General features: G+C 39.6%; 1 protein-coding gene across 1 annotated transcript in view; it reads right to left on the reverse strand.

The window, feature by feature from the left end:
• Positions 1 to 219: 219 nt before the first annotated feature.
• Positions 220 to 16,135, reverse strand: part of IL1RAPL2 (interleukin 1 receptor accessory protein like 2) — a 550,737-nt gene continuing 534,821 nt past the window's right edge. Inside the window, exons 9-10 of the mRNA XM_044682654.1 lie at positions 15,663 to 15,833; positions 220 to 911 (exon numbers count right to left, since the gene is read on the reverse strand). Coding sequence (XP_044538589.1) covers positions 220 to 911; positions 15,663 to 15,833 — 863 coding nt within the window. The remainder of the gene's footprint in view (positions 912 to 15,662; positions 15,834 to 16,135) is intronic.

Genomic DNA, 16,135 nt, shown 5'->3' on the forward strand with positions numbered 1-16,135 from the left:
CTCAGTACCATATTATAAAAGAAGGTTCTTCGTGTATCCTTTTTTTCCCTCTGATATTTCAGAGCTGCAAACAAAAATATTTAAGTACCAGGAAAAGAAAAACTGTGCTGTTTCCTCCATCAACCGGTAAGTACTTTTTGTGTAGAATCTTAAATGTTTAGTACAAAACCCAGGCTTTTGAAATGATGATTTAGTAACACTGAAGAACTCTGATCTTCTCTACCAAATATCGCTGGTGAAGCTAAGCTCCTTGGATGATAAAGGCCGTAGAGGGCTGTTCCTATGAAATTCTGGGGCATTCTTTGTGGCATTGTTTAGAGGTAGTTGTCCATTGAGTAGTGTCAAGGGTATGTTGCAGTATGTGTGGTGGTGGGTCCCTAGAGGCAAAGAGGATGTTGGCATCTCATAATTGTAACTTCTGCAACAGTGTCTCATTGGCATTGAATCTGTTTGGTGGAAATCGCTCAGATCGGCCTGAGAGGCTACCAAAGCAGCCGAGGTGCTGGTGACGGCAATCGAGGGCACTGGATGCAGCTCTCCAAAAAGGCCTTGCTCTGCCGAGTCCAGAACTCGGCGGTGGGACAGCGTAACTTTTTTCTTCATGGGCATCTCATATACCAAGTGCTTCCAAAACTTCGAATTCAGTTTACTGCTCTGGGTGCCTTTCCACTTGACCAGGGACAGAAGCTTGATATTTCTCTTCAGCACTTCTACTTCACGGCAGTTTACCTTCTCTTTTAATTCTGTGCACTCAATCCAGATAACTTTTATTTCTCCACTGACTAGCATGCTATGCAGCCTGTTCTCCAGCTCAAAAATACTCCATCCTCGCCTGAGAACATAGTCCGGAGTGAGCACGATAATAAGTCTTCTGCTTTGCTCAACACATCTTGTGAGATCTTCTATGTAGGCTAAAAATCACAGAAAGAGAGAAAAAGAGAGAGACGGAGAGAGAGACAGAGAGTAAAATGAAAAAGTTTATGGTCTTAAAACATGAGATCTCTTGCTGTGGTTTAACAAAAATTTCGTCTTTCTCTAAAATATACAGGTTTTCCTGTCATGGTATGTTCAGAAAGCCCATTGCCTTCATTGAAAACAAAACAATAACAAACAAGATGCCATTTCTCTCATTTCCATTTTTCACCCAACATCAATATCACAGAGTGTTCTGCAGACTAACATGAAGTAACTTCTTTGGAGTTTGGGTGTATTTCAGTGACTGTATTTATTTTAGCATTTACTCCAAAGCACGGCAAACACTTTGCAAATTAAAAACCAACCAACCAGTTGGTTGATATAAAGAGACAAGGAGGACATAAGCCAACACAGAGGTATGGTATTTATAGGTTTGGTCTCAGTATTTTTTTCTGGGTCCCACTAGTAAATGTGTCATTTCCAGATATGATCTATTTGCCACATAGTGGTATAGCAGAGAGACTGTGGATTGCACTACCCCCCTAACTGATGCTCAGAGTACCTTCTGCCATTCACAACTTGGCTTTTCTTCATTTGTCTCCTTGATAGGGAAGCAGGACTGGAGTACTCGTTCAATCTGCTGTCTAACTTTGGAGTTTAGGTGAAACCCATCATGGCTAACTAGTCATCCCTTTTCCCATAGAGCAAGTACAGGGAAGCCCCAAAGGAAACTCATGTGAAGTGAAAACTTGGATCCGGGTACTGCCCAGAGAATAGGGGCCTTATCTAATATGTACTGCTCCTTCAGCAAAAGGAAGCACCATTTTCAGAAAGAGCCATGCCAACATTTTGGCACTGTAGATCTGGGGACCAATGACTCCTCTCCAGCAGGTATACCATATGAGGGCCAATCCACAGCCTTGGAGGAAGCAGGATCTTCAAAAATCCAGTGTCTCACAAAGATAAACTTTTTACGGAGAGGCTCTTTTCTCCAGGCCTTTGCTTCACCACTTGTTAGCAAAGAAATGGGTTCGCAAAGGGGGAACAAAGCAATCCTTTGATGCATCCTACAGACAAAAAGGGGCAGCTAGGAGAATAGAGTGACTGGCCTGGAGTCAGGAAGACCTGAGTTGAAATCCCGCCCAAGACACTTCCTAGCTGAGTGACCCTGGGCAAGTCACTTAGCCCTGGTGGCCTCAGTTTCCTTGTCAGTAAAATGAATTAGAAAAGGAAATGGGGAACCACTCCAGTGTCTTTGCCTAGAAAGCCCCAAAGGGGGTAACTGAACAACAACATAGGCAAACAGGTGTTAAACACTGAATAGGGGCTCCCTCAGTGATGTGGTTTTATTGTTACCAAATTCATGGCTTTTCCCACTTTGCGCAATGGTTACTGTGACCATATACATTTGACACAGGATTATAGATGAAGAGCCAGCAGGAACCTTAGAGGTTATTTAGTCTAATTTGTTCATTAGTCATTTTTCTGATGAGGAAACTGAGGCCCAGAGACAAGAAGTGACTTGCCCATAGTCATAGATAGGATCATAACTCCAGGGCTGAAAGGGACTTTTGAGCACATCCAATTACGGAATTTTAGATATGGAGATGGAAGTGATCTATGAGGTCATGTTCTAGTCCAATCTGCTCATTTTGCAGTTGAGGAAAACTGAGGCTCAGGGAGATCAAATGACTTGGCCACAGTCACAAAGGTAGTAAGTATCAGAACCAGGATTGGAGCCTAGGGGTTCCAATTCCAAAAGCAGAGCTCTTTTCTTTGCACCACAAAAGAAAGGGATATGGGTAAGGGAGGAGCACCTTGAGGCTTTTAAGGCTTTATTGCAAGAGACTATCTAGAGAAGAAACAAATAGCAGTACTGCAATTGGTTTAGAGTGGAATAAACAGGAAAGTTATCATTTGGGCTTGGAACCCAATGGAAAGAGATAGCAAGACTCAAGACAATGGAAATATATTGCCTCAATGTATCAACAGCTCTCACTCTTCATGTTCTTCCTTCCTTTCTGCCCCACCCCACAAAAGAAAGAAGTTATGTGGGAAGCATCATCATTAGAAGAGAAATCTGTAAGATATAGTAAAGTAGGCCATCATACATCTTTTTGGTTTTCTCAAAACAGGTAAATTTAAAAAAAAAATCATCTCAGAATCCTGGTGTGATGTCAAGTGTCTCTGACTTTAGGCAAACCTATTTGTGATAATTCAGATTAATTTTCAAAGAGTACAATTATTCATTTTACATAATTCTTTACTTCACCAAATAATCCAGAAGTGACTTCAATATTGACTCTCTCCATACACTTAAAAGAATTTGATTGAGTTATAAATGTTCAAATCATTTGATTTTTTTAAAGCATGTATACCCACTCTTCCCATGTAATGGAATATGGTTTAAATTAGCATTTTAGGTATACTTCAGCACTTGAGATGATAGCTGAAGTCTGGCTACATGAAATCAGAAAAAATATATATATGCATATATCTATATCTAGTTCTTTTTTTTAAAACCCTTACCTTCTGTTTCAGAGTCAATACTGTGTATTGGCTCTAAGGCAGAAAAGTGGTAAGGGTAGGCAATGGGGCTCAAGTGACTTGCCCAGGGTCACACAGCTGGGAAGTGTCTGAGGTCAAATTTGAACCTAGGACCTCCTGTCTCTAGGCCTGGCTCTCAATCTGCTGTGCTACCCAGCTGCCCCCTATATCTAGTTCTTTTAAAAAAGCAGTACAACCCAACTCTCCCTAGTTGTGAACAAATTACACATGTACGTAAGAGCAACTTAATGAATGAATTATGAACTTACCAGATGTGACTCTGGCATCCCTTTAGTGAAGGAGGAAAAGGGTCAACCTTGTTTTCATAAGTAAGATTCTCCTTCTGCTTGGGCCTTAATGATCAAGTCATTGGATGATGAGAAGATGTCAACATTTAGGACTCTTGGGGAGTTGAGGCTTGGTTTATTCGGACTAACTTCTGCCTTTCCTGGAGCTTGGCTGAGGCCATGTGCTCAGCTGAGTTTAATTGGCAATTATTCCTGCCATGTCCCAATATGGGCAAATAGTCTGGACCATAAGTAGAAATCCAGTGATCTAGTTCATTGTATGTATCTTGCATGTCCTTGCTGCTGATTGCTCAAGGTCTTTCTATACTTCTCTTTGGCTCTCTTACTTCCAGTGGCCCCTTTTCATCTACCCTTGGTTTAACTGGATTACAAATGTTGCCTAGCCCTTGCACTGAGGGAGTTTTACTCTTTAAGGACCTAATACTTTTTTGGTGGTGGTGGGGGGTGGCTCATAGGAACATTGGGGTCACTTGCATTTCGATGAGATGCTATGTGTCTAGCAATGAGGAGCTAACTGTTTTCCTACTTCCCCTGAGAACATGAAACCCACTCTGGAATGCCCATCATACCTTTTTTGATGGACACCAACATTCCCTTGCCTCCCCTCTCTTCTCCATCCTTACCTACCTTCTCATCCTCTTCTCCAACTGTGTCCAGGTTTGCACCTTTCTCTCTCTTCCTTTCTGTATTTTCTTCTCATTTCTCCTCCTTCCACCATATTTCAGTCCAGGTTGACCTGGTTTCTCTCTTCTTTCTCTTCCTTCCTTTCTACCTTCTTCCCACTCCAGCTCCTTAGTTTTTGGAATATTGTTGTGGGAAGCAGATTGAAGCTTCCTGGCTTTGATTCCAGGTTTTGCTGCTGGCTACCTATATGACTAGATAAGATACTTAATCGTTTTATCCTCAGTTTCCTTATTTGCTTCTTATGATTCTAGAAGCTTTGGAGAAGCCTGATGTCTTCACTGCCCCCTCAACCTCAGGCTCTAGAAATTCAGATACCTTATTCTAGTCGCCCAGTGGCACACATTGAACACTGGATGGCAGGGCTGTTCGCTGCTACTATAACTTTTTCTAGGGTTCCCTTGGTGCTTTCCAATTAAACCTTCTCTTGATTAGCCAATAGATATATTTCTTTTTAGACTTGTGTGAGGAATCTAATCTTCTGGACCACTCAAAATGAGTGTCTTCTGATTTTAATTTGATGTTACAGATTCATTTTCCATTCTCAGAGTTTCAAGAGTGATTTCGTCTTAGAAAATATGAATTTCTGGGCAGAATGGAACATTGCCCATCCTTCTCCTGTGGTGGAGGCTACCACATGAGTAGGATGGTGGGTCTAATGGGTCTTATTTCCCATGAGGGGACATTGCAGTCTTTCTCTTCCTCCACCCAATATGTTAAACATTTGTGGCCTTGGTGTCCCTCTTGCCTCATGTTTTTTAGGTTCCAGAAAAGGTTTACATTGCACCCTGAGGACAAGTTCCTCGAATAGCACCCAATCTGTCATGCTCATAGAGACAATGCCTTGAAGGTCCACGTACACAAACAGATTTTTGCATGCTTCACTTAAGCGGGGACTCCAGAGTGTCTGACCAGCCATGAATCAATAGAAAGACAATTAGATGGTCCATGCCAAATATGTAAATGCAATTTCAACAGACATGATTGCTAAACTCTTTCCGAGACATTCTTGTTTGTATTTCACTGGCCTCATTCACCTAAGGTACATCTATCCTACCGTGCCTTTTGTTTCCCTGGTGTTGCTGTTTTCATGGTAGTAGGGAATTCCCTTTGTGGGAACTCCTATCAAAGCAGTTCTGTATCTCATTGCTTTAGAGCAGTGAAGGGCTAACTTTTTAAAGAGGGGGCCAAAGGAAAGGAAATGCTCATCTGTCAGTCTGTTTCTAAGGTAACTCTTTCTAAGTTTCATTGTATTGTATCCTACTCATTGTATTCATCAGATTAGGAATAATGTCACACAGCTGGATAGAACATTTCAGGGGGCCATAGTTTGCCCATCACTGGTTAGAGAATTGCTTCAGGGGGCACTAAGAGGTTAAGTGAGTTTTCCAGGAATACAAAAAACAGTGTCAGAGACTTGAATTTGGGTCTTCTTGACTCTGAGACTAGCCTTTCCTCCACTATACCATGCTGTCTTTCACATTTTTTACTTATAAGTTAATTCTCCCATTTCCGTGAGAGAACTTGGTTCATAAGCACTTCCTCCCTCTGCTCCCTTCTCCCTCTACCATATTTTTGTGGATGTGAGAATTGAGTGAGAGAGTTGTGAAGGGTTAGATCCTGAGATTTCAGACTAACATTTTGCCTTAAGCCAGAAGTGGTCACTTTTAATCAGTCTGCTTCCTCCCCCTTGAAGGCCAACAGGAGTTCAGGGCTGAGTCTGATGCCCTTTTATACACTTCTCCTAACTTTTTCTTTCCATGTGGTCAATCAGTGACATGACCAATAGCCTCAGTAGTCCTGATCACCCAAAGTCACCATCCCTAGCATGTCATTTTCACATCTGGGTTCTCTTGAGCTCCTATTAGTTCCCCCCATATCAATTTATTCCACACTGATCTATAAGACCCCAAGAAAACAATAGGCTCTGTGTATAGCACTTCACACTATAAATCCCAGCAGCTGTGGGGCTGAGAAAATCCCTACTTCTTATCTTAAGTTTGTCTCCCAAAGTAGTTGAATAGCTGGCTGTCTGTTGGTTGCCTGTCACATCTGCCTTTCCAATGTTGCCAGTAAACTTGGTGCTGCTATGGTCAGTGACAGATGCTTCTAGCCTGAGGAGAGACAGACCAAACTTGTGGGAACTCTTACTTGCTTCAGAAAAGGACAAGTTGAAAAGGGAGGGCAGTGACTGGGAGCTGGGGTGGAAAACAGTTTTCTTTCCCTCTAACCCCTGAGTAGACTATAAGCCCTTTCAGGGTAGGGATTGTCATGAATTTTATTGTCCTTAACAGTACTTTCCACACAATAAATTCTCTCTCTCTTTAGGTCCCAGTCTCTCTCTCTGTTTTTTTGCTCTCTCTTTCTGAGTCTACTTCTCTTTCTGTCTCTCTGTATCTTTGGTCAGTCTGTCTCCTTCATTGCTGAGTACTATGTGTTCTCAAAGGGCCATGAATTTATTCTTACTAGGAGCCCCTCAATCAGATTACCTTTAATGTGGGTTTACGACTTAGAGCACCATGACTTCCCCAGTACTCAGGAAGCAAGATATATCCATGATGAGGGAAAACTTCTCCCAATCTTTGTAACCATCTCCTCTAGGCATGACTCTTGGATCTGAGTTCTCTGGGACTTTGTCTTTGAAGATGACTTTGGGCTTTACTTAAGGATGAAGAGAGTCTGTAAATAGGTCCTACCTGCCTACCATTTAGTTTACTGGACCAATTTATTTTTGGGATCCTGTGAGTCCTTGGCATTTTGAAGATTTTATTTGGTTTTAAAAAAAGGCTCTCTTATACAGGATACCATTTGTTTCTTTAAGTGGGTGCCAAGAACCCTGTTACAAATGTCCATGGAAATGCTGATCTAAGCTGTATAGGAGCTCAATTTAGAGATTTCCCAGAGTAGATTCTCAGTGGGGTTGTAATGAGCCAGAGAAATGAACTTCCTAAGACTGAACCTAGTCTGTATGAGCCCAGAGTTAGGAGTGTAGGCCATGGGTTACATGTGATACATGTGGGATGAGGAAGGACGATTGAAGAAATGGAGGTTTCCTTCATTTTTGGAAAAGAATCCTTAATTTTAGAAATTCAGTTGAATTTCATTTGAGAACCCTTGGGTTTTTATAATTTGGAGTAAAGGGCGACTCATTCATTCATGAGCTTTTGGAGACTGGATTGGGAAGATCTGTGTTCTAGTGATGGTGAAATGGAATGCATTGAGGGCAGGCTAATAAAAATTGTGGGGTAGAAAGAACTAAAGAGATGGGAAGCACAAAGACATTAAACATGAATGAGTTCATGGAATGGCAAAGGTCCATTTAATTCCAACTGTGTTTTTGTTATAGATGTTATGAGGTAAAATATATCCTTTCTGTTTTTAAAGGAATAGTCTGGGTCTAAGTATTTTCAATGAGATGTGAAGGGCACAGTTCCCAACAATATCATACAGGTATGTGTGCCTCAATGATATCTCTTTATGGTAGCTTGGGGTAGTAGAAAGCATGGTGGTACTGGAGTCAGAAGACCTGGATTAGAGTACTGCCTCTACTACTTAATATCTGTTTTACCTTTGGCAAGTAACTTCATATCCCTGGGCCTCAGTTTTCTTGTATGTAAAGTGGGGGGGATGAGACTAGGGGGCTTCCAAGGTCCCTTCTGCCTTAAGTACTAAGATCTCATGAACTTGCCTTCAAAGCTTCAAGTGTAGGCCATGAAAGTTGATTTAATTGCTTACATATATGAATTCCAAAATGTTCTATTCTGTCATTCATGTGGAAATCAAATATATTATTTGTCGATTTCATCAATTTCCTGAATGTGTTAAAAATGTTAAGGAAAAACCCATTAATCACAACATGGTGAGTGCTCAACTGGGTCTGAAAAATAATCTGTGGGCCTTTGAAGAAACTCTGCCAGAAAAACTGGAATCTGAGTCAAATGAGTTGCCTTCTTCCAGAAGTCAGAGTAAAAAGGAAGCACTCACTCTCTTATAGCTCCATCTAAAACCTGTACTCTCACCTTTAAAGTGAGGCTTCTGGGATATTCCAAATGCCTAGGAGCCAACTTTCTGACAAGAGAATGAAAAGCAACTACATACAATGTGCCCTTTCTCCCAATGCCAATGAACAGCTTTCTGGCATCCTTTGTGTTGGAAATATCAGAATAATCTGGCTCGTTTGTGTCAATTGTTATTAAAAGGAGAGAAGATTTGTAATAATGTTCAGTCAGGTATGGAACCCACTGTCCACCTCAAATTTGCTCTTGAATGTCATTAAAGAAGTCTATAGAACTCCCAGAAACAAATGGCCTATTTAGTCAATCCAGTCAATTACCAGTTTGGCTCAGACAAAATCCACACAACAAATAAACAGCCAGTTTGACTGTTAATATGGCTGACTGACAACCTGTTGGTTTAGTCAAAATAGTCTCTCTGTGGTGGTGGTGGGGTTGTGGGCAAAGTGCATAAATATCCAAACTTAAAGAAATATGATGCCTTTTAAAATTGTTTTATTGATACTTTTTTCTGTTCCCTTTCTTTTTTTTTTGCATTTTTTTTAAACCCGTGTACTTCGGTGTATTGTCTCATAGGTGGAAGATTGGTAAGGGTGGGCAATGGGGGTCAAGTGACTTGCCCAGGGTCACACAGCTGGGAAGTGGCTGAGGCCGGGTTTGAACCTAGGACCTCCTGTCTCTAGGCCTGACTCGCACTCCACTGAGCTACCCAGCTGCCCCCTGTTCCCTTTCTTTTTTTAAGTGACTGATTTCCCAGTGACTACTCCTACACCTGATAGAACCCATCTTTGTAACAAAGATGTAGAGGTAGGCAAAACAAATTAGCATATTAACCATGCCTGAACACATATACTTATTTCATACCAAATGTCCAATACCTTTCTGACAAGAAGCATGATTCACCATCACTCTGAAGGCATCATCATTATTTCATTGAGCAGAGTGCCAAAGTCTTTAAAAGTTGTTTTCCTTTATATTTATTGTGGACATCCTGTAATCTACTTTATATTTATTGTGGGCATCCTGTAAGCCTATTTTCGTTTACTTTGCTCTGAATCAGTTCATACAGGTCTTCTCAAGTTTTTATGAATTCTTCATAGCTATTTTTTAAATGGTACAACAATACTCCATTGTATTCCTTTACCATAATTTGTTCAGTCACTCCCCAATTGATAGATACCCATTTCCTTCCCAACTTTTTGCTGCTACAAAAATACTATGAATATAAATGTTTATATATACAAATACAATACACATATATCTGTATACAACCTTTCCCTTTGACCTACTAAAGAGTATATGCTTAGTTGTAGTCTGGCTTGGAGGATATGGACCGTTTAGTGATCTAAGTATAATTTCAAATTGTGTTCCATAATAGACCAATTCACAACCCCTCCAATATTTACCATTTTGGCCTTTTGTCCTTTGGCCCATCTGGGCTTGAGGTGAAATTTCAAAGTAGTTTTAACTTGTACTTATTAGTTAGTTGGAACATTCTTTCATACGGTTGTCAACAGCTTGCATTTATTTCTTCTTTCTTAAAACTGCCTTTGGCCACTTATCTATTGAACAATCTTACATATTTGTATCAGTTTTCTACATATTTTGAACTGACACTTAAGACTTTTTTTTTCACATATTTAATGCCAAGATATTCCTCCCCTCCTAAATAGCTATTTAGTGTCTTAATTCTAGTGGCACTTTGTTCCTGCAAAAGCTTTTTATTTTTATGTGGCCACAACTGCCTATTTTATTTTTTATGACTTCCATCCTTTCTTTAGTTAGAAGTTCTCCCCTAGCAAAATTGTGTAAGGCAGTTCCTTTCATTCTAATGTGGTATCTGTGTAAGGTGTAGGTCTACATTTAATTTCTCCCATTCCATTTTGCAGTTTTCTCAGGAGTTTCTGGCAAACAGGGAGTCCTTAATTCTATAGTTGGCATCCTGAAATTTAGCAAAACTAGACAACTCTGTTGTATTGCTTCTGGGTCATGCTTACCTAATTTACTCCAATGATAAACTATTTTATTTTTTAACAAGTACCAAACAGTTTTTGATGATTACTGCTTTATAGTGTTTTTTGAGACCTAGCAATGCTAGATCTTTTGTAGTTCTTTTATTTTTCCATATTTTTTTTTGTTATTTAGTTTAATTCTATAAATTAAACCCTAGCCAGCTTGATTGGTATGCCACTAAATATGCAAGTGAATTTAGGTGGTATCACTATTTTAAAATTGATGTGGCCCAGTCATGGACATTGAATATTCTTCAAATTATTTATGTTTCTTTATTTTTAAAGAGCATTTTGTAGTTGTATTCATGAAGTATATGTATGTCTTGGTAAGCTGACTCCCAGATATTTTATTATTTCATATGGAATGAAAAAACTCCTCTTGAGGATTTTATAAGTAACAAACTGATGGTTTTTGTGGTTTATTTTATATTGTGCTGCTTTATTGAAGTTAATGGCTTAATTTTGTAATTGAATCTAGGTTTTTCTAAGCAAACCATTATCTCATCTGCAAATATGGATAATTTTGCTTCCTCTTTGCTTATATGTATTGATAAATATGAAAAATGATAAAGGCTGATATAATAATATAAATTAGTATTTTAATTAAAGCCATGCTGATAGATAAATTATTAGACCACGCGCTTGTAAGCATTCAAAACTGCCGCCTCCATTACTGTCTCCGAGTCTGTTAGCCAAGCGCCTTACTGGCAAAAAGAGACCACTCCCTCCTAACCCAGGAGATTTAAACCCTTCCCTGCGTCAAGATGTAGGCCTCCCCACGCCCAAAAACCCGGAAACGGAAACCAGTTGGACCATGTTGGATCACGGGAAATGTAGTTTTGATACATTTCCCCTGTCCATAGAAATATATACACTTTTAGATGGCATTTTCCCAAATTTCACTTTTACAGTATTCTCTCATTTTCTTTCTTTTTATAACTGCTATTGCTTAGCATTTCTAGAACTATCAACTGATAGCAGTGACAATGGGCATCTTTGTTCTCTAACAATGGTTTTATTGAAAAGATGATTAATATTTCTCTAGCACAAATTCTGTTAGCTCTAGGTTTTAGTTACCTAGTTTTATCATATTAGGGAATGGCTCATTTATTCTAATATTACTTAGTGTTTCTGACATGCATGAATGACATTTTACCCACAGGATTTTTCTACTTTCATCAATGTAACCATATGGTTCTTGATTTTTTCATTATTAATATATATGAATACACTGAATCATATCTATCTATCTATCATATCTAATTTTTCTAAAATTCTTTTCAGATCTTTAACTTTTGATAAATCTTTCTTAGATTGGTCTAAGTTTCTAAGAGGGCACAGTGAATACATGAATCATTGTTTTACTGTTCATTTCTATTGGCTTTTCCTTAAAGTTCTCGGATGCTATGTTATTTATTATTGATATTGTTTAGTTATCTATGATGCATTTATTTATAAAGTATATTTTCTAGTTTAGTTCTTTTAACCATCTTATGTTTTTTTTTACTGTTGACTTATCAGAGATCATGACTGCCACTTTTATTTACCTTTTCTTTGTGCCCTCTTTGATCCTTGAAGACAGCGGAATTTTGAAGGGGCAATAGTGTTTTATCTTCCTGTTTAGATGTAAACACTTGGTCAACACTTTAACTTGATTATTTTTTTTTAGTTTCTCTCATTTCATGTATTTTTATTTAAAAGATTCTAATCTATTTTTTTCCAATAGGAATGCTTGGAAGTCATCGATTCTATTAAAGATCTACTTTTTCTTCTTTTAAGATAATGCTCAATGTTTGTGGATTTTATTCTTTGTTGTAGTCTTTTTCTTTTTAACATATCATGTTAAAGCTTTCCTTTCTCATACTTAATATATAATACTGAGTGATTCTGACTGTACTGTCTTGGAATGTGATCTCTTCTGGTACCTTGCAGTTTTTTTTCTTCTTGACCTGGAAACTCTGGTGTTTGGCATTCACATTTCTGGGTGTGTTAAATTAGGAGTTTCTTTCCTGTCGATTTCATCAATTTTCACTTTGCCTTCTGTGTCCAGTAGTCCCAATTAATGTTATTATTTCTTGAAAAATGATATCTTGATAATATTTTGTTTTGTAATGATTTTCAGGGACTGCAGTGATGCGTCAGTGGTATCTCCATGTCTTGTTTCCCAGATCATGTTTTTGACAGTAATACTTTACATGTTCTACTTTTTTTGGTCTTTTGACTTTGGTCTAATATTGTTTTTTTTTTTTTTAATTTTAAACCCTTAACTTCTGTGAATTGACTTATAGGTGGAAGAGTGGTAAGGGTAGGCAATGGGGGTCAAGTGACTTGCCCAGGGTCACACAGCTGGGAAGTGTCTGAGGCCGGATTTGAACCTAGGACCTCCCGTCTCTAGGCATGGCTCTCAATCCACTGAGCTACCCAGCTGCCCCTAATATTGTTTGTTTTATCACTGGACTTTTGAGTTCTGTTTTCTCCACTCCATTTTCCCCTGTTCATGTTGTACAAAAAGTTTTTCAGTTCCTATTCCTAGTTTTTCCTTACAAGTTCTAATTTCAAAGTTTCCTTCATTTATTTTAGTAGGACTTCCATCTACCCTTGGAGTCCTTGTGCTAATCAATTTTTTCCTGAGGCTGTACTTATAATTACTGTGGAATTATTTTCTTCTGGAATTTTGTCTCAAGGTTATTGTAATCAATTTCTTTGTAGTATTTAGGAGCTTTTATTCTGCTTCATCTGTCTAGTGATATCTTTCCTTGATACTGCTTTCAAACTTCTCTTGGTTCTGCAGTGGCTGGATCTAATGAACTTTGGGTTAGCATATAGGGCGTCACTCTTAGGCCTTGGCCTGGAGTTGGGCAGACAGCAAGATTGGTTGATAGTAGCTTCTTGGCCCTGTTCTATCTTGCAGTCTTGTATAGGTTGGAGGAGAGAGAATCAAGGTCTCCTAGATGGGGACTCTGAGGCAGAGATGCTATTGTCTATATTTTATCCCTTCCCATAGTTCTGAATTGGGCTCTTGAGGGAAGGCTTGAGCCCTTTTTGAACTAGGTAAGATCTGGAGCTTATAACATAGTTCTTTGTTTTTGGTAGGAATTACCCAACCCCGCCCCCAGCCCTAAATTTGGAGCTTGAAGGGACCTTGGAGACCATCTAGTCTAACTCTCTCATTTTACAGGAGGGAGAATTGAGGCCCAGTGAGTTTAAAGTGACTTACCCAAGGACCTCAAGCTAGAAGGGATCTCAGAGGCCATCATTTTTTGGAGGAAGAAACTGAGGCTCAGAAAGATGAAGGGAATGGGAATATGAACCCAGGTCTTCTGACTCCACATCTACTGTTCTTTCCACTATTCCATATTGGCTCAATAAGCATTTATTATCATGAATAAGAATGGAATGCATGCTGGAAGCTTCTTCCCAATTCATAATATAACTTTAAACACATATTCCATAGAGGCGCATGCTTTTTGAAGGCAATATTTAGCTCAACACCTTTCAGCAATCCACTTTGGAATGAGTGTACCCAACCCTATCCTCTCCCAAAAAGCTTTACTTGCCATATTCCATGTCTCATTCCAGAAATCCAGAATGAATTCTTTGTGAATGGAGAGCCTGAAAATATCCATTCTAAATGAGCAATGGCAGTACATAAACATAAGGATAAGGGCATCTCCTAAGACTTGTAAGAGAAATAGACCAGAAGAGGCTTTAACATAAAAGATTTCTCTCTTTAGGATGATAAGTTAATTTTAATTTTGAATAACAAGCATTATTTTTCCTAGAACAGAAAAGCAAATTAATAAATAGCCTCTTGAGGGCCCAGCTAGCGTTTGCAAAGCACTCCCAATATGAGTCCAAGAAGCACTCAGTATGGCTCAGGAAGGTCAAGACATGGGAGTTGAGGAGGAAGGAGGGTCTTAGACAATTTCTGCTGAAAAGTAACTGGGAAAAACTCAGAGTCTGTTGCCTCTGCCAATAAAACAATATCTGGCAGTATCACAGATCTAATGTTGGGACATTAGCAGTTATTTAGCCCAATTCCCTTATTTTTCAGATGAAGAAATGAGGATATATAGTACCACATAGGATCAAAGGTCTAGAGCTAAAAGGACCTTCAGAGACCATTCAGTCCCATCCACTCATTTTTCATAAGAGGAAACTTACCCAAGGTCATACTTTGGATCAGCTAAATCTTGGAAGGCCCTCAAGGCCATCTAGTTCAATCCCCTTAATTTTAAGAGGAGGAAACTTACGTCCAGGGAGGGGAAGAGACTTGCCCAGGGTCACACAATAAGATCACAGATTTAGAGCTAGAAGTGATCTCACATGTCAACACATTTACCCTTCTCATTTTTCAAATGAGAAAACTGAGGCTCAGAGGATTAAAATGTCTTCCCCAGAGATACAAAGCTAGTGTCAATTGAGGGATCTGAACCAAAGTTTTCCTGACTATAAGTCCCATATTCCATCTACTACACAACCATCCCTCTCTGAGGTTCTGGTGGTTTATGCCTGTTATAACCTATCTACCTAGTTTTCCTAGACCAGTGATGGTGAACCTTTTAGAGATGGAGTGCCAGGCCCCACCCCCACCCCACCCCACACCAAGTGCCGAGCCTGTCCCTCCCAGACCTTGTACCATGATCCTCCCCCAACCAAGTACTGAGCTCACTCTGCCCCCCCCCCTTTACTCCACACAGAGGGGGGAGAAAGCAATTCCTTGGGCTGCTGGGTGGAGGGGTAGATGAAATGAGGAATGTCTTCAGCCAGTATAAAGAGGGAGAGTTCTGTTCCCCTCTAGCTCTACCACCTGTGAACTGCCCACCTTACCCCCTGTGCACTCCCATTGGGCAGAGGGGTGAGTGCTATGTAAAAACGTTGTCAGACATAGTGGAGAGGGAGAAGGGAGCAGCTCTACCCAAGGCCCTCTGCCTTTCTAGTAATGTATTCTGGTGGGGGGGAGGGTAGCCGTGTGCCCATAGAGAGCGCTTTGCATGACATCTTTGGCACCAGTGCCATAGGTTCACCATCACTGTCCTAAACATTTTAAAAAATGAAAGGACATTTGGTTTTTGTGAACAGTCTTACCAAAGAAAAGATTTGTCATTTTTCAACTTTGTTACATGACACATAGGACTTCTGCAGAGAAATGGAATGGTTGAAATTGGAAATTCAAAAGTACTTACTTCCACTGGGAATCAGGTCTCTATCTGGAATAAAGAGTTTATAACCATAATGTTTTTCCAGCACATCGGGTAGTATTTCAAGAGCAAATTGTTCTTCTTCATTGTTATCACAATCTAAAGCATCAGGATCAACTTTTGTATAAGAGAGATAGGCGTCATATTCCTTGTTGTCTTAAAGAGAAGAAACAACAAGACACTTAGAAGTATTCCCAGCTGGATGTCTGTGAAAGGTCCAAAAAAGACTAGAGATCAGTTAGAGATCAGAATCAACATGATCCTTTGTGGTTGTTGTGAATAATGGGAATAATCAAAGAGCACATCACAGGTCTCAAGAAGGGCCAGACCCATTCCAAAGCATCCCATTTAATACCATAAATGGGGCTTCCCTGAAATGGGCCCCTATGAACAGGAAAGACCGAAGAAGGTCAAAGTTAAGGATCCATACCCGATTTGAGTCCAGATGACCCATAGCT

This window comes from Gracilinanus agilis, chromosome X (assembly GCF_016433145.1).
Source record: "Gracilinanus agilis isolate LMUSP501 chromosome X, AgileGrace, whole genome shotgun sequence".
Lineage (NCBI taxonomy): Eukaryota > Metazoa > Chordata > Mammalia > Didelphimorphia > Didelphidae > Gracilinanus > Gracilinanus agilis.